This window comes from Pteropus medius, unplaced genomic scaffold (genome assembly GCF_902729225.1).
Source record: "Pteropus medius unplaced genomic scaffold, Ma_sr-lr_union100, whole genome shotgun sequence".
Taxonomy (NCBI): Eukaryota; Metazoa; Chordata; class Mammalia; order Chiroptera; family Pteropodidae; genus Pteropus; species Pteropus medius.
This window is the reverse complement of record NW_024345601.1, coordinates 17,981,391-18,000,023: the sequence shown is the minus strand read 5'-3', so window position 1 is coordinate 18,000,023 and position 18,633 is coordinate 17,981,391. Positions and strand designations below refer to the sequence as shown.

General features: G+C 35.6%; 1 protein-coding gene across 2 annotated transcripts in view; it reads right to left on the bottom strand.

Annotated features, from left to right (window-relative positions):
- THSD7B (thrombospondin type 1 domain containing 7B) overlaps positions 1–18,633 on the bottom strand; it is a 742,175-nt gene that overhangs the window by 290,048 nt on the left and 433,494 nt on the right. For both annotated transcript variants that reach the window (XM_039874567.1, XM_039874568.1), the window contains exon 12: positions 16,318–16,421. In XM_039874567.1, the coding sequence (XP_039730501.1) occupies positions 16,318–16,421 (104 nt within the window). The remainder of the gene's footprint in view (positions 1–16,317; positions 16,422–18,633) is intronic.

Below are 18,633 nucleotides of genomic sequence, written 5' to 3'. Positions count from 1 at the left end.
AAACAAAAAGACTGAGAGAGTGGAAACTTCTCCTGCCTGACTGTTTTAACTAGGACATTTTTTTTTTTCGAGCTCTTCCTGGGTCTCAAGCCAGCCAGCATTCAGACTGAAAATTATACCATCAGCTCTCCTAAGTGTCCAGTTTACAAATTGCAAATCTTGGTACTTGTTGGCCTCCATAATCACATGACTCAATTCCTCATAATAAATCTCTTTACATATATGATTTTATTTCCCTGGAGAACCCTAATGCAGTGTCCAAAACCAGATGGTAGAAATATTATTCTGCATCTTACTGCACCTGACTCTAGGCAGTTATTGTCTCCTATGATGAAGGTAAGGTATTTAGGGAGTATCTTCACTTTATCTGAACCCACATGTGAAGAGTCAAAACATCATTTAGAATTCAAATGTAGTACTGGTGTTAATCAATCAATACTAGATATGAATTACACAAAATGATTTATAATCCTATCTGACCATAAGTTTAGAGTCTAAGGTAGCTACACGCTTTCAATTTCAGCACCTAGAAAAGAGTAGGAATTTCAAGCCAAATAGATTGTTTTTTCTCTCAAAGAATCTCGATTCACTTACGACAGGAGGACAATGGTATTTGACTTTTGATGTCTGGGTTAACATGCCATATTATATTTTAATGATAGCCAGAAAATGTGTACCATAAAAAAATTTTCAAAGAAAGAATTCAGTCCTTAGTGAGAGAAAGAGGTCAGGTAATGTAGGACATAGATTTACGAAGCATAATCAAAATTGGCCAAGAGAAGATAAAATATTTTGGGACATGATATATTAACAGAAATAAATTAGTCACTATGAACATCAGCATTTAAAGAAATAAAGGCCTGGGAATTCCATTAATAAAAAAGATTTTCTCATTTCAGTAGGACAAAATGTTCTATTCAAGACTGATATGTTCTTCACTGTCCATCGGTATTTTTGCACAGTTTGAGTAACAGAGGCATGACATGTAGCAAAGTTCAAAATTCCCAAGGAAATCTTATAAAGGCAACAGATTCAATAAAAATATAGGCATATGTGTTTGTTAAATATATTTTCGAGAAAAAGACTAAGAATCTGTCATTCTAAAACAGTACTATAAACTAGGTAAACAAAACAAAATATTCAATTGACAAGTTGTGTTTATTTAAGCTACTTATTTAGCATTCGTTGTTGATATTGCTGGTTGTGCTAGTGTTTTCATTGGAACCAACTTTTGTTTTTCTATATTGACTCCAATGAGAAAATGTGAAGAAAATTGAGACAATTATAAGCTCACCTAAAAAATAACATATGAGACATCTAAGCAAATAGCAGTGATTTTGAAGGAAGGAAAGAGGGAATAAAGAGAACAGAAAAAGTAGCATGTTAATAATTATTTGAGTATATGTACACATATAAATTTTATATTTGAAACTCTTTCAAACTAAAAGTTTAAAAATTAGCATTAGTTAGAATCCCATAACCACAAGCAACAATACCGATTTTCCAGATATTTATTGGGTGCCTAGAATGTGCCAGACACTATGTATAGGGGTTACAGAGATGAATAAAACACAATTTCAGCCCACCAGTAGGAGAGAGATAGTAAACCAAAAATTGCAACTAGCACTAAAAGAGCCTGAAAGAGGGATTTCATGAGAGAAGGGAATATGCTATTCAGGAAGCACAAGAAAGAGTCTGAGAAAAGAGAGAAGACAAACATCTGGGAAAAATAAAGTGCATAGCTGAATTAGGTATTGAAGGGGTAAGGCCAGGTAAGGTGAGAAATAAAAGTAGGTGCCAGATAATGAATAGCCCTACTTTTTCTCATGTTTTAGATGTAAAAAGGGATGTATGAAAAATGTTAAACAGGTACTGACATACAGATATTAATTCTTGAATAATCATTTAGAAATATCAGCTTAGATTTGAAGAATAACATACTATAATCCGGAGATGGTGAGAACTTGAAATAATTTGGCAGTTAAGAGAGAGAAGGCAAGAGATTTGGGATAGAAGCTGTAGAATATTATGCTTAATAAGAAATGATTAGTTAAAAATCAGGAATATTCCAGAATAATTTCACAGTGATGCCATTTTTTGAACATAGAATATAGGAATAACACATTGGGAATGTTGATATATATATCAGTTATAGATTTAAAACTATAATCAAGAGAACCAACTATGATTAATTTAAGAGAGAGAGAGAGAGAGAAGGGAATTTAGGGAGAAAGGAAGAATACGAGGTATTTCAGAGAAAAACAACAAAAAACATCAATTCCACATCTCACGAGAAAAACTAGAGCAGTTCTTAAGTCCAAATAAAAGATTCTATTGTAAGGATTACAATTGATTCACTCAACTTAATCTTCAAAACCTAGGAGACTAGCTCTTAATGACTAGCTGGGAAATTATGTTGCCCATACGTTGGAGAGGAGAGGGCATGCAATCTGATTCATGGTTTCACTAAGAGAGAAGATTCGCTGTTCTTATTGGGTTGCTGGTGAGCATAGGGAGTATTAATGTACAAATTTAACTTTTAAGATATAGTATGAAGAGTAAGTCATGCTCTACGTAGGCCAGTGCAGACTGGGGCCATGATGAAGTCATGGTCTAGAGCAGTTAGAAGTAGCTGAAATGATGAAATTACTGCTGGAAGTTAGGGAAAGTCTGGGTCTTTACGTCCAACAAATATCGGTAGTTAGCATTAAGGAATAAGTAGGCTAACATGGAAAAGATATTAGTAGATAAAGATGTGGAGACCAAGTTATTCTCCAGGTAATATAAGAAAGAAAAAGTACTTAATGAATGCCAACTGTGTTAACAGTAGATTAGATTGTTACAATAAAACTACTACAAATTAAATTTAGCAGATTCTGAAATATAAACACATAATAAATAGTTCTCTATGCGAAGTATAATTATACCATTCACATCACTTCAAAACCTAGACTTACATGGTGACACAGTACTCAAATTTTCAGTCTACATGTGTTTCAGAGTTAAAGTATGATTTGGAAGTTTTGCAACTGTCATGTTACCATCCTCCATCTGACTGTAAATTCTGAAGTGCTCTGGATCCACATGTTGAAACAAATTCTTTAAAAAAGGCTTTAGTACAACTCCAGGTTAAAATACACACAGTTAACCAATTAGCTTATGTTACTAACAATGAGCACGAGTTGTAAGAAATATTATTTATATGGGTAACATTCCGATTAGTCCTTTAAATGGAAAGGTATTTTTAAATTAGATCTGTTTAATCATGAGAAAGTGAAGCTAACACTATACTTCTGGATCTAGAAGTCGGATTTCTTGGCCTTGGCACTATTGATATGCCAGAACCATACCAGTTGTAACTCCTGCTCCCCAGCAGTGACCATAAAAATGTCTCCAGATGCTGCCAATTGTCCCCTGGGGGAAAAATTCACCACTGGTGAAAAACCACTATTCTAGAGGCCATGAGGCAATGCCTTTGGCCCACTCTGCTCTAGGTAAGGGACAAAATCCTCTTACTTCCGCATAAATTGATGAAGAGGCACCTGAGAATTACAAAAGCTCAATTCACAATCTTGACATCAGAGAATCAGTTTGTATGGTATTGTTTCATCACCTCATTATTTTACACTAGAAATAAACTTTTAAAACAATTTGTAAAATACACAACATAAAGTTGACACGGACTCTACTCTCTAGGAGGTAACCTATCATAAGCATAGTTCCTTTTTCCATTCACTGATTTAAGCATAGATAAAGTATTTTATAATAGTGATTTTAACATGTTATTTCTCTTTTTGCCTTCACAGAATAAAATTACATATACATTATACATACTTTTATTCATTATATTTTGGCCAAAGTTCTGAACTTCATATTCTGGTTCACAGAGTAATAATTACTGGGTGAATATTAATTGAGCAATGATTATGTATATAATATAGCACTATTTGAGGCACTGGTGATATAGAGATGAATAAGGTATGTTCTCTGTATTTCAAGAACTGAAAAATATAATAAAGGGGACATTCAAAGTATAATAGAATTACAAAATATAAAATATGAGTAAGTAGGGAGTGTACACTGAGAAGTGCTTAACTGCAACTGGAAGAATGGAATTATTTAGAGAAGGAGGTGAGACCAGGTGGAGGTACAGGATCTCAATAACTGGAAGAAGATAAGGAGATTTCTAGGCTGAAGGGGAAACTTGAAGTTGATAAGTGCTTTGAGTAGTATGGATGGTGCCCTGGCAATGGCTAGTTGGTGGGGGCTCTGGGACACCAAAGTAGGAAAAGTGAAACAAGATATGAACTTAGGAGGATATTTAAGGTACATAGTAATGGCTTCAACTGGGAAAATAACAGTCACTGGAAATTCTTCAGTAAATGAATCCTGAAATCAGGTGAGTTACTTGACACAGGTGGTCCTGGCTTTAGAATTAATGATGAATTTCTAAGAAATGTGCCTGTGATAAGAACAGTTGGGAGGTTATTAAAAAACCCAGGGATACATTAACAATGGTCTAGAAAAGGGGAGTAGAAGACTGTGGAAGCTTTATGAAGATGGAATACATAGGATTTGATGGCTGACTCTATTAACAGATGGGTGAAGATGCAACTATTTGAGATTGAAAACTCATTATGAAATTCCAGTTTCTGGATGCAGAAATTCATCATAGTTTCATTTCTGGAAATGATGAATTTGAATTATCAGTATATTGTCTGCAGGGCAATTTAATGTTCAGCAAGTGAAAATTCTAATCTCCAGTAAAGAGAGATATTTCCCTTGAAATAAAGACCCGATGATCATCTCTAGAACTTAAATCCTGGAAAGAGCTGGGGTTATGTAGGGAGACATTATAGATAGAGATGATGTAAGGAAAGAGGAGAACTATGAAGAATGATGTCATGTAAGGTCGAATGGAGAAAAGAAGTCAGACTCAGAAACTGGAACATAAGAATTCAAGAGAGATAGAGAAACACTGGAGAAAATTGGAACATGGGAATGGTAGTGTGGAGTCTCAAAAAGAAAGATAGGCCTCTGCAGTCTTAAAATAAGGTTACTGGGTTTATAATGAGAAAATCATGGGTGACTACTGGGAAAGCTCTTTTATCTTTCTTCCTCACAACCCTGCATCTGTGTTCTGATATTTCTCTCTAGTGTTTAGAAGAAAGAGGGGGGGGGAACAATCTTTTTTCCAAATTTTGAAATTACCTTTATTATCAGCTATATCCCCTTGTCTCCAGAATCAGCTGGCATTAATATTTTCCCTCTCTCTGACATTTTAAATATATTTCCCTCCTCTACTTATTTTTCTTTTGTGTTCATATTTGTACAGCATGGTCCTATCTTTCCTCTTTGAACTCTGAGCTATAATGCTACTTATTTCCTTCTTTAACAAATATTCTATAGAGTTATCTATTTAATATTTGTTTCTTTTCAGTCTGTGGTCTCAAAACTATGATTTTTTTTTGCCTATAATTACTTTGCTGAAACTAGATTCTGAATATTCAGCTATGTCCACTCAATTGCCAAATCCTTTCTTCCATCTTTATTTATACACTTATATCTAAAACATTTGGCAATACCACATACATACTTCTTGAAAATTTCCCCTCCATAATTTAATGATACTGTGCCCGCATTTTTCAATAACAAAGATATTAGTTGGCATTTCATTAAAAAAAAAAATTAAATAGGCTCTGTAGGCAAATGGATTTGAGGAAACTCACTGCTTAAAAAATGTAATAGATTTCCTCACTGTATCACTTGTAAGAGCCTTCAGTATGCCAGTTCTACACTGAGAATTTCCAAGAGGAAGATACTTTGGTCACAAAATCCTTTTTTTTTTTTTCATATAACCAACAAATCTCTCTATTCAATTATTTTAAAACCATGTTTTGTGACATTTACATTCTCCATCAATGCTAAATACATATTCTTAGTTTATAAGTTTTAAAAAAAGAAAGATTACTATTTCCTGAACAATTATAAACAGCAGTAAAAAGCAGTAAGAAATTGGAATCATTATCCCCACTGTAGGTGAGAGGACTGAGGCAGAGAGGTTAAGTAGTTTAACCATGCTAATAAAAGTAGTAAGTAGTAAGTAAACCAAGTTTGAGCCAAGGGCTTTCATGTTCAAAAGAGAAGAAAATTTACTTTCATCACAGCAGATTACCTGTAGATCTTAGGCCTCTACTCTCTCTCTGTTTTCTCTCAGAAAGAACTGGCATGATCTACAATCTTTACATAGGTGATTCCAAAGTATATTTTATGTTTCTAGATATAATTATTCTCACATACTCAAATACTGCATTCTCTCTCCATTTTTATGTCAATTATTTATGTCATTGTTTGCATTGATATTATCTATTCTCACTGATTTAAAACCATTGAATCTTTTCAATTAATCCTGATACTTTGCTCTCTATATAAATTTGGCTATTAATTCCTACTATTTTTTTTCTTAAAATACCTTTTACATGTATTCCTTCTAATTCATCTCAAAGTCTCTATTCTGGAATAGGCTGTCAAAACCTGTTGTGGTACAAAGCCTCCATGAACCTCCATGAATCTCAACCTTCCTACTTACATTTCCTACTTTCAATATTTTCATAAGAGATTGATTATCTTATAAACCTGTTGAGTTTAATTGATTCTAATAGGTTTTTAATTCTCATTCTGATGCATCTGAGTTCAAACATTGTATTTTGTTACACCGTGTGAATCTTTCATAACATGGTTGGCCTAAAAAGGCACTTATTTTGCAACTTTTTCATAAATTTGAATTCTGAGTAATAGTGAAGATGAGTTTGAGTTTTTAGAGCTCCTAGAGTAAGTGGGGGCTCCTCTTCTTATTGCTGCTACTAGAAAAAGTTTCAGAGTTCCTGTTTTCTTTAAAAATTCAAATAAAAATATAAAAATATCACCTCCTTTGTTATAATCCAAAAATGGCTCTTGGGCTAAACAGAAATGAATACCTTGACCTTACTAACCTGCGTGCTTAGGGCAGCCAAGAGATTCACACTATTTGAAGAGACTAAATTTTGGACCTGGACAAGAGAAGTATAATCCTATTGCATTTACACAGTTTGCAGTAGACTTTGAAATTCATATTAACATTCCTGAAGGGAAGATAGTTCTGTAACTGACAGCCATGCAGTCAGAAGAGAAATTTATTGCTCCTAGTTTAGCAAATAATTGCCTTCCTCAAAGGAAAAAGCATTACCACCTACCATCCCACCCCCACCCCTAATACCCATTTCATCAGGGAAATATATCTGCTGGGGATATGACTGGGTGGGATTGCACTGAAGAGTTATGTTATGCTTTGCATTATAGCTTATTATGTTAAAAACGGAGAGGCTGCACAAGACAACATCTCTGTATCTGTACTTAGCATTGTATTACTAAATCATCATGCCTTAGGTCACCCACCTTTTTAAATATTTATTTTTAATTTACTGCCAACTTTTTCAAATGTGCATATGCTACTTGCAGCAACTATGAAAGCCACAAAGCTAATTCTACCCTAAGACATGGAAAAAAAAATAAAAAATAATTCCTAGAATCATTATTCACTTACATTAAAATGCAGTCTTGGCCATAATTCACACAATTCACTCTCTAAACCAATACCTATGGTATTATAAACCCCATTCTTTTGTTAAAATCTGAGAATATTTGAATTTGGAGAGTCGTGTGGAAGAGAGACTTCCGTGATGTGACTGCTGTGAGACCCATGAGCTAGATCCAGTTGAGAACAGAGACTGCTTACCATAAATCCCCCCAGAGATTGCCTGATCGAGCCCTCATGTATGTCCCACAGAGCGCTGCTTCCTAGAACAGGCCATTGCCTTGCCCATGGCAATCACGTAAGGCATTTTCCCCTGTTCAGAGGTGTGTCACACATCAGTACTCCTACCCATCCTGCTCCGTTCTGTATAATTCTGTAGCTCTTGCCAAGAGGCGTGGAAGATCCACACCTCATCTTGCTGCAGTCCAAAACCTCATGTGTAAGTTCCCTTAATGAACCCCTGATGCAATGGTAGAGTTGTCAGCCTCTTTCTTTGGTTTCTAGGCTTCAAGAAATTTTCCCAAGTTGCCCCACACTATCAATTTAATTTTTACATTCTAACCTGATCTTTCTTTACTTTCCACACTTAAAAAATTATATTTAGAAGAGATGTTTTTCAAAGTTTCTTAACGAATATTTATAATCAATCATTTTGGTATCAGGTGTTAATTAGTAATATAAATTAATAAAGAATATTATGTCCCTCACTTGGTTTTTCTGGTGTTGAAGTCAAAATTGAAGTTAAAAATACCCTCAAGAATGATCTTTAATACAAAGAATATTGGGGTCCAGTTGTTTTTTTTTCCTATGAGATGAACACAGTTATTAAAAATATCATGAGTTGTTGAAAACTAGTGTTGCTCATTGCCTAGATTAAAAACCCTATTATGTTGATTTGGGATCAGAAGTGATGTCACTCCCTCCCTTCTTGAATGGACAGGAAGGATATGGCGAAGTGTCTTTGCCCATTTAAGAAACAGTTACATCTGCAGAAAAAGTTCCTGAGGGAGCTACAGTTGCTCTCCATTCTCTAGCGCAAATGCCCACAGTTCATAGTTAACGTTCCTTATTTTTCTTCAAGTAAATAGAAGTAAATTGAAGTAAACAGAAGTCCACTTTTCTTCCCAGCAAACCTTCCCCCACCCCCGTAACACCCAAAGTAAAACAAAAATAGAAACCACCTCTGTCTTTACTAACAAGTCGTAGTTAAAATCCGTGTATCTGTTTTCCTCTTTACTGAAATGACTTCTTGTTGTGATCTGTATAGACGAATATGACAGAACAAACTTGCATAGCTTATAAGGTTAAATGACTACAGTGTTCTTCATGGGAAGAATGAAAAGGTTCAACCATCCAGAGATATTCTCTTCCTCTCTTAAAATGCAAGGACATGGCATCAGAAAGAAGAGTTTGACTAGCTGATTGGCTGTTTTGCCATTTTATTGACAGGCCATAATGACTTCTTTATTTCAAAATGAGTGTTTTTTTGCTGTATTTCTGTGTGCTTTCCAGAAAAAAGTTAGCCAAAGAGCTGATGGTGGTTTAGTATCTTTTTCTTTAACTTTTTCGCCACGAAGACAACATAATTAGAAAAGAACAATTTTCAATCAGAAAATTAGAATACTCATATCTACAATATGAATAGTTTCCTCTTAATTCAGCTCATGTAATATATTCACTTGCCTCTGTTTTATATGGATATATAGTTTATATTTAACAGGTTTGTATAATATTAGAAAAATTATAGAAATCAATTTTTAAAGATTCAATCACACGCAAAAGCCTTAGAAAATTAAATTACAAAATAAAGCATGCTTTGCTAAAATGGCAGATACACAAATACATATTTCATATGAATTTTCATTTTTGAATACCAAGTATTATTGCTTCACTTTAAGGGCTTTAGACTACTCTCTTTCTTAACTTTTGCCTACTGATTTCTAATCCCCTCCCTTTTTAAAAGTAAAGGCAACCCAGAACTTATTTTGTAAATGGATTAATTTGTCTTTCTTTTTTTTTTCCTAGAAAAGCACTTTCATTTTAAAAAGATCCCTTGAATACAAAGAAAATACACAGATTCTATCAAAACTATTGTGCAAAAAGACTATGCTTCTCACAGTGACAAAAATCAATTAAAGAAGAACAAAAAGATTTGAGAGATTAGAACTTTGCCTCCTTCCATCCACAAAAATATTGTTCAATAAAGATTAACCAAAAAAAGTAAAGAACATATGTACTTCATGAAAGTCAAAGATTTCTTAGACAGGACAACTTCGATATCCAATACTTATTCTGTATCCATTATGTTGCCATAGGTGTCAAGCCTTCATGCTAGGATAGAGTACATTCGCAAGCTTATGATTGAGAAGAAAATAATGTCCAAAAGAGAAATACAGGCAAGTTCATTAAGCCAGTTTTCAAATAGTCACTGTGAATAGCAAAATAAGAATTAGATTATATCACTTCACAGACAAGTACACTCCCTTCTAGGAAGGCCAGCGTCTTTAATTTTTCTTTTCTTTAGTAATATAATTTTACCCTTTTAAGGGCAGTTACATCGATGTATGATAGAACAGTTAAGTTTCTACCTCTTATACTTCCATTTGCTATAAAAGCTGAGCTACCATCCCTTCTTTATTAAGATTAAGCACTAAAAGCTGGGCAGAGAGAATAATTCTGTCCCTGAACAATGTGACAGTTGGGACAGTGCAACCCAAAATGCCTGTCTCCTTGGAGGTGATATAGATATATAGCTACAGCTATAACCCTATGTACTCTTCTATTTTCTTTTCTTTTTTCTTGTGTTTTTGTTTAGAAGTATATTACATGAATATATTCTTACTGTAAATCAATTAACCAGATTGACAATATAAATACAATAAGGTAAAACAAGGGATAATTCTGTTTCTGGCAGTATAATGGCTTAGAAACCATAAAAGACCTTTCTAATGAAAAAGAAAAAAAATGGGTCAAATTTATATCTTCTAAATGTACTGCCGAGCTGCTCCAGAAGAAAGAAACTCATAAAGCACAAACAAAGCAAAAGCTTGGGATGCAAGGTAAGCAGGAAAGACAACTTTCATTCTGACAGTTTCTATTATGTCTTGGGGACTCAAGCTTCCACTTTCAGCTTCAAGGCCTGCTATGGAGAACCTCGTAAAGAGCCCCATACAAGAAGTGGTGACCACAAAGGCCAGCCCTCAGTGTAAGGGAGAACTAGAAATAAGCTTGCCAAGCAAAACATCTTGGCAAGGCCACTTGTATGTCTAAAACTTAACACTGGATGGTGAGGAGAAAGAAAGTCTCTCGTGATAATTTGTAACCCTAAGCTGGTCTTTCCAAGACTGGTCTGAATTCATGTTCCCTCTATGATTCAAAACATCCTCAAAGAGAAATTTAAATTTAAAGTGTTTCCAGATTGATAAGTCTTCAATGGGACTACAAGGTATAAAAGCCAACAGACCAGCATGCTAAAGCAGGTGGGAGAAGGGAACTGAGGGTTTCTTAATTTTTTATTCAGACTTTCCTTTGGTCCTCCTAATTTGAGTCCAGCCCCTCATCTCCACCCTCCTCATCCTGTCCAAATTGCACAACTCCTCTGGTTTCATGTTCCCAGAGAATAAACCTCCAGGCTCCTATAAGAACAGTAAGAGGTAGGAACCTGGCTGTGCAGGTAAAAGATAAAGAACAAGGTGGCAGAGTGCTTTCTGATGTTGAATCAGACTTTCAGAAGTTTTTGAAAAGTTTTTTATTTTCTCCCATCCCAGAATGTATGCGTGTGTGTGTGTGCACGCGCGCGCGCGCGCACACACACACACACACACACACACACACACTTACATACTTCCTTTTGAAGATCATGGTGTCTTTCTGGAGGTGTCCAGACCAAATGAGTTTGCTTCCCCACTTCAGCCCCCACGCCTTCATCCTTGCCAACACTTAGGTAAAATACCGTTCTGCGAAGTACCTTACCATATCGCCATTCGCATTCTACATCATATATTGTGAATGAAATTACAGATGGGCACCTAATTTACTTGAAGATAAGCTGATCGTGGCTGTTTCTTATTCTTTGGAGCAATGTTATAAAGGAGATCTCGTGGGAGATAAATTTTTTGATACTGTTTCATGCTTTCCTTGCTGGTATTGAAGTAATTTTAGAGAAATATGGTAGTAGAAATATCTTTGTTCTACTATCTTAAAATTAGTAGAAGATTCATCTTACTATTTAAAAGTGTAAATTTCCCAACAACTAAATACTAGGAATTCTCTAATGTTGGTGTCTAACTTGGAAAAACTCGAGTAGGCCAATTGCCGAAAGGATTATCAGACCTCCATTTAATTTGAAATCCAAAGTAGAATTCTTCTAAGATAGACAAAATAATTTGCCATTTATGTAATAAATATCTACATAATTTAGGAGCAATATCTCCGAAGACTTTATTAAGTGGTTTTGCAATGAAAACCAACCATTATGATACTCCAGTATCAAAGCGTCAAAGTCCAGGTCACGATATAGAGTTAGGTACTGCATGAAGGTGCCATTTGTAAAGCACCTCATTCATGTAGATAGATATTGCTGAGCTAGATCCTTTGTAACAATTTTCTAGCAGAAAGGAGCCAAAGGGCTTAAAACAACATGGCCATATTATTACAATTTTCTGACACATATGAGTGAATCGTTTTTAGAAAGTCATCCCTTCTTGAAATTTACAGTCATCAACTTTACAGCCTCCTAGCAATCCTGAATCAAATAACCTTGCCAAACTGTAAATGTTCTGACATTAACATCATTTCCAAAGTGTAATTGTTATGAAGTGAATTGTGTTTCCCTCCCAAAGTCATGTTGAAGCCCTAACCTCACATATTACTGTATTTAAAGATAATAAAGACTGCCAGAAGCAGTTTGCTTTAGCTGGCAAGTCCAGCAAAACACACTCACTGCCCTCCATCAGAGGCAGAGCAACTCTCCAGCCCTATTTCATAATTCAGTTTATGGGAAATCTTGATCAGCCTTTTATTCCAACAAGATATTACACTTGTCTATTACATTGATGATATCATGCTGATTTGACCTAGTGAATAAAAACTAGCAACTATTCTAGACATTTTGATAAGACATTTTCACATCAGTGGGTGGGAAATACATTCGAAAAACTTCCGGAGCCTTCTACTTCAATGAAATTTCTAGCGGCCCAGTGGTATGGGGCATGATGACAGAGCCCTTCGAAAGTAAAAGATAAGTTGTTACATCTGGCCCTTCCTACAACCAAAATATGGGCATGATACCTATTGGGCCTCTTTGGAGTTTGGAGGCAACGTATTCCTCATTTGGGTGTGTTACTCCAGCCTGTTTACTGAGTAACTCAAAAAACTGCTACTTTTGAGTGGGACCCAGAACAAGAAAGGCTCCAAAACAAGTCGAGGCTACTGTGCACACTGCTCTGCCACTTGTGCCATATAATCCAGCAGATCCAATACTACTGAAGTATCAGTAGCAGATAGAAATGCTATTTGGAGCCTTTGGCAGGCTGCTATAGGTGAACCACAGTGCAGGTCCTTAGGATTTTGGAGCAAAGCCCTGCCATCCTCTGCAGATAACTACTCTTCCTTTGAGAAACAACTTTTGGCCTGTTACTGTGTCTTAAAGACTAAAAGCTTAACCATGAGCCACCAAGTAATCACACAAACTGAGCTGTCCATGATGAACTGGGTGTTACCTGACCCACCAAGTCATAAGGTAGGGTATGCACAGCAGTAATCCATCATCAAATGAAATCGATGATGGATAGATAGATAGATAGATAGATAGATAGATAGATAGATAGATACATACATACATACATACATACATATATACATAGAAAGATACAGATATATAGATATATAGATACATATATATCTCTCTATATACACGCATATGTATATACAGATATATGTGTATATATGTGTGTCTATGTATGTATGGGTGTATGTATATGTATGTATGAATGTATGTGTGTGGTGAGCCATGTGTGTGTGTGTGTGTGTGTGTGGTGTGTATATATGTAAAGGTATGTAGATAGATAGATCGATCGATCGATCGATCGATCGATCTCTCTTTGGGCCCAAGCAGGCCCTGAAGGCAGAAATAAGTTATGTGAAGAAGTGGCCAAAGGCCCATAGTCCTCACTCCTCCTACACTACCTTTTCTCTCCCAGCCTGAAGGTAAGGCCTCATGGGGATTTCCCTATAATAGGCTGACAGAAGACTCAGGCCTGATTTATAGATGGTTCCGCACAATATGTAGACACAACCCCTAAACAGACAGATGTAACATTCATTATAGCCCCTTTCTGAGACATTCCTGGAAGACAAAGGTGAAGAGAAATCGTCCAAGTGGATAGAACTTCAGGCAGTGCACCTGGTTGTTCATTTGCTTGGAAGGAGAAATGGCCAGATGTGTGATTATATACAGATTCATGGGTTGTGGTTAATGGTTTTGTTGGATGGTCAGGGTCTTAGAAAGAACATGATTTGGAAAATTGGTGGCAAGAAAATTTAGGGAAGAGGTATGTAGGTAGACCTCTCTGTATGGGCAATAAATGTGAACATATTTAATTCCACATGAATGGTCACCAAAGGGTGACTTCAGCAGAAAATTTTAATAATCAAGTAGATAGAATTACTCATTATGAGGATACAGGCTAGCCTCTTTCCCCATTTATCCTTGTCATACTTCAATGAGCTCATAAACAAAGCAGCCATCCATGATGGCAGGAATGAAGGTTATGTATGATCTTAGCAACATGGATTTCCATTCACCAAGAGTGAACTGGCTATGTTCACGACTGAGGGACCAATTTGCCAGCAGCAGGGACCAACACTGAATCCCCAGTTCAACACCATTCCCCAGAGTGATCGGCCAGCTAACATGGTAGCAGGTTGATTGCACTGAAACAGTTCCATCAAAGAAGGGGGAGTGTTTTGTTTTTACTAGAATAGATACTTATTCTGGATACAAATTTGCATTCCCTGCATGCAATGCTTCTATCAAAACTGCCATCTTTGGACTTACAGAATTCCATATCCACAGTCATAGTATTCCATACAGAATTCCTTCTGACCAAGGAACTCACTTCATTGCAAATGAAGTATGGCAATGGGCCCATGATCATGGAATTTACTGGTCTTACCATGTTTCCCACTATCCTGAAGAAGCTGGCTTGACAGAATGGTGGAAATGTCTTTTTAAGACTCAGTTACAGCCTACTAGGTGGCAATACCTTGCAGAGCTGGGACAAATGACAGCAATGGAAGAATTAGGAAAGATCATTTGAGCAAAGATGTGTCATTAGAGACCAAGGCTGAGATCATCCACATCCACATCCTCATACTCTAAATAAATGACAAAACTAAAGCTGCCCTTCTCTGGTTACATCATGATAAGGCAGGGTCTTTTGGAAAAGACATTAATACTGGAAAGAAATAGAAGGCAGCAGGAAAAGAGAAAGACCAAAATGAGATGAACTGACCCCATGAAAGAAGCCATAGGCATGAGTCTATAGGATCTGAGAAGGGCTGTTGAGGACAGGACATTGTGGACATGTGGAGTCATTAGGAAACAGAGAAACTCAATGGCACATAACACACACAACTTACTATTACCCATAGTGATCCACTAGTAAAACGTTTGCTTTCTGTCACTCGTGATCTGCTGACCTAAACATCTTAATTCCAAAAAGAGGAATGTTTCCACTAGGAGACACAACAGTGATTCCACTGAACTGGAATTTAAGACTGCCACCTGGCCACGCTGGGCTCCTCATGTCTCTGAATCAACAAAGAAAGGAGTCACTGTGCTGGCTGGGATGACCGATCCTGACTGATGCAATAACTTATACAATAGGAAGAAAAAATTCTAAAAATGCCTTTTAGAAGAATTATGAAACCAGTGTAATGCAGTTGACCCCACAAGGTCTGATTTTGCTACACACATCCCTTTAGCAACAAAGTGGTCAGACTGTAAGATTAAAGCAGTTCTTATCAAATCTTATAACACTGGCACCTGGATTATGAATGAAATAGAAAAGTGAGCAGTCTAATGAGTCTCTGCATGTTTTTCAGAGATTTCAATATTCTACTTTCTAGACATTGATGATAAAAGACACTATTACTTAGATCCACAAGCCTATTCACAGTGCCTTCTACAAATTTTAATAGTTCTGTTCTATGTCTGTGTGTATATATGCACACATACATACATATATACATATATATACATATACATATATATACACATACACACATATATGTATATGTATAACATATAGTAAGTATATATATATATAACAATAATGTTCGAGTCAGGATAATTAAGATTAGTCAATTAATTCAGTTACCCCTTCATTAATTCAACAAATATTTAATTAGCACTTAAGAAGTACAATGTATCCTACTGGGTCTAATCTTGACATACCCTCCATTCCTTGGCTAATATTCAACACTCAATTGGAACATCAGTATTGGATATGCTGATGACCAAGAATAGATATTTGCTTACATTGCAATAATCCTTAGGTACACAAGCTGGTTATGGTTAAAAGATGGTCTACTATTAGCATTAACTGATGCCAAACTTAAACACAAACACTGATTAAATAATTTAATCTAATATTACAACTTATTCCAAATAAACATAATCAACACTTCAAATGTAACATATGTTACATTTGAATAGAAAAACTGTTTTAAAATCCCCTTACCTCTTGTTTGCACTCCTTTTCCACAAGCTTCACTGGTGCCCATTATTCCCTGCCTGACAGATTCTGGCACTAAGATACAGGGGCTCCATTTCTGTGGCTTCCACCTGTGATTAAAGAACAGAGAACTAGAAATTTCACCATGACAAACATACAAAAGAAATAATTGAAACAGATGAATTTGAAATCCAAAAGCGTAAAGATAGTAATTCAAAAAAAAAATAGATTTGAAACCAACGTCATTAAATGGAGTCTTGGCATGCACTAGATTGAAGGATAATAGTCCACTCTGCTGCAGGTTCATGGTTAATGCTATAATTCTATTTATTAAAACGTGGACATTTCACACTTAAGCCTTAGTTCATATAGCAAAGTGGCAATAAAAAGCATTAGAAGCACATATCAAATCTAGAAAGCTTAGCTCTTTATGAACTTAAAATTGTTAGGAAAAAAAGAAAAAATTCCTATGTCCCATTGGACCTTTAGAGAATTGAGTTTCAAACATCTGAAAGTTTCATGTGCAAACCTTCACACTTAGTCTTCTATGTCAAATTTTTTAAAAGGTGTTTACTAGGACTTTGAAGTAACACAAACAACTCAATAGGTTGTAGGTGGGTGAGGCACAGGTTCCTACGTGTGATAGTTTGTCTCAAGAACAAAGAATCAATCCTCCTCTGATGAACTACCAATACTTCTGTTCTTCTGAGGAAATGGTCTCTAAAGATGCCATCTGGCTTTCCTCTGATTTTCTTTTCTCAAGTCAACAAAACTCTCAATTTTTTTGACACACAGGATAGACTATGACTTGTGTGTCTTTAAATCTGCCTCTTCAGAATATTTCCCAAAGTGAAACCACAGATTTTGGTCCTTTGCATAGTATATTTTTACAATTTTGCACATAAGCCAATACCTCTGATAAGAGATGCTACTCCGAAGAATGAAATAGAAACATTAAGCAAAATATCACTGCTCAGTTTTGTGAAATGAAAAGGTTCTAGAAATTTCTTGCACAACAATGTACATATAAATAATACTATTGTAATGTACACTTAAAAATGGTAAAGATAGTAAATGTTGTCATGTGTTGTTTACCATAGTAAAGTAAGTCTTAGAAAACGAAAAAAAAAGTGTATACCAGAACATAGAGCAGAATCCCTTTGCTCAGAAAAAGTCACTTTCAAGGACTCTCTTAAGTATGTGAACAAAGCTTGATATAGTGCTTGGAGATCACTTAGCATAGTCAGCCATTAATATCAATACTCACCACCTCCTCTGCCAACTTTAGCCTAAGTGAGTGTCAAGTTTCTTGTACAATTGGAGGTAAGTGAGGCAAAGTTGGTCTTAAGAGAGAGATACAGACCATCAAGCAAAGCACATTAATATGTAAATATGAAAAAAATATATCACTGAATTAGGGAGAAATCAGAAAACAGATGAATAGAAAAACCTGTCACATTTAAATAAATCACCTATTACTTCTAAGTAGCTCTAAATTTACTTTATATATGCATAGTTTCATTCAGTATAATTTCAAAACATAGAAATTAAAATGGTAAGGGATTTTAGTCCAACTTTTCAACTACAACATGTCGTTCATTCAGATCCCTTAAATTTGCATGGGCTTTCTAGACCAAAACAAGACCAAGGAATTCAATCAGGTTTAGTGTTCAGCTTAAGAAGGAAGGAATTTTCAGTGTTAGGATGATAAACCTGAACTCAGAGAGGTTAAGTGACATGTCCCGGACTGCACAAGTCAGGGCAGGGTAGTTGTCAGTCCTAAAGCCCTTGATGCCACAGACTCCATTGCCAATTCTATCTAAGGATACTCACTCTTGCCTTCCCTTTTGCTTACTAACTTAACATGTTAAGAGATGCTCAAATTTACAGAAAACTTTCTATACACATTTTGATTCTGTTTTAATTTGGTAAATGTGTGACTATGTCACCTTAATGAAGTCAAAAAGAAGAATCACAAGGTAATGATAAAGGTCTACATTATCTTGTCTCCCTATCATACAGATGAGGGAGAAAGCTAAACCCAAATTGGAATCATATTATTCAAAATTCAAGGATGTTTTATTAAGGAGCAGAGAATCATGCTGATAACTTGGCCACATATTAAACTACACTTCAGGAGAAATGATACAATGATCCAATCCATACACAGTGGAACTAATTTCTGGGGAAAATGGTAAGAGGTCAATGATGGAAACTGGTTCAAACATGAGTGGTTAAATTGCAGTGCAGCAAGAGAGTAATGAGAGTGGACAATAGAAAGGAAGAGACCACTAATAGTTTATAGGATTTTCTGATTATGAT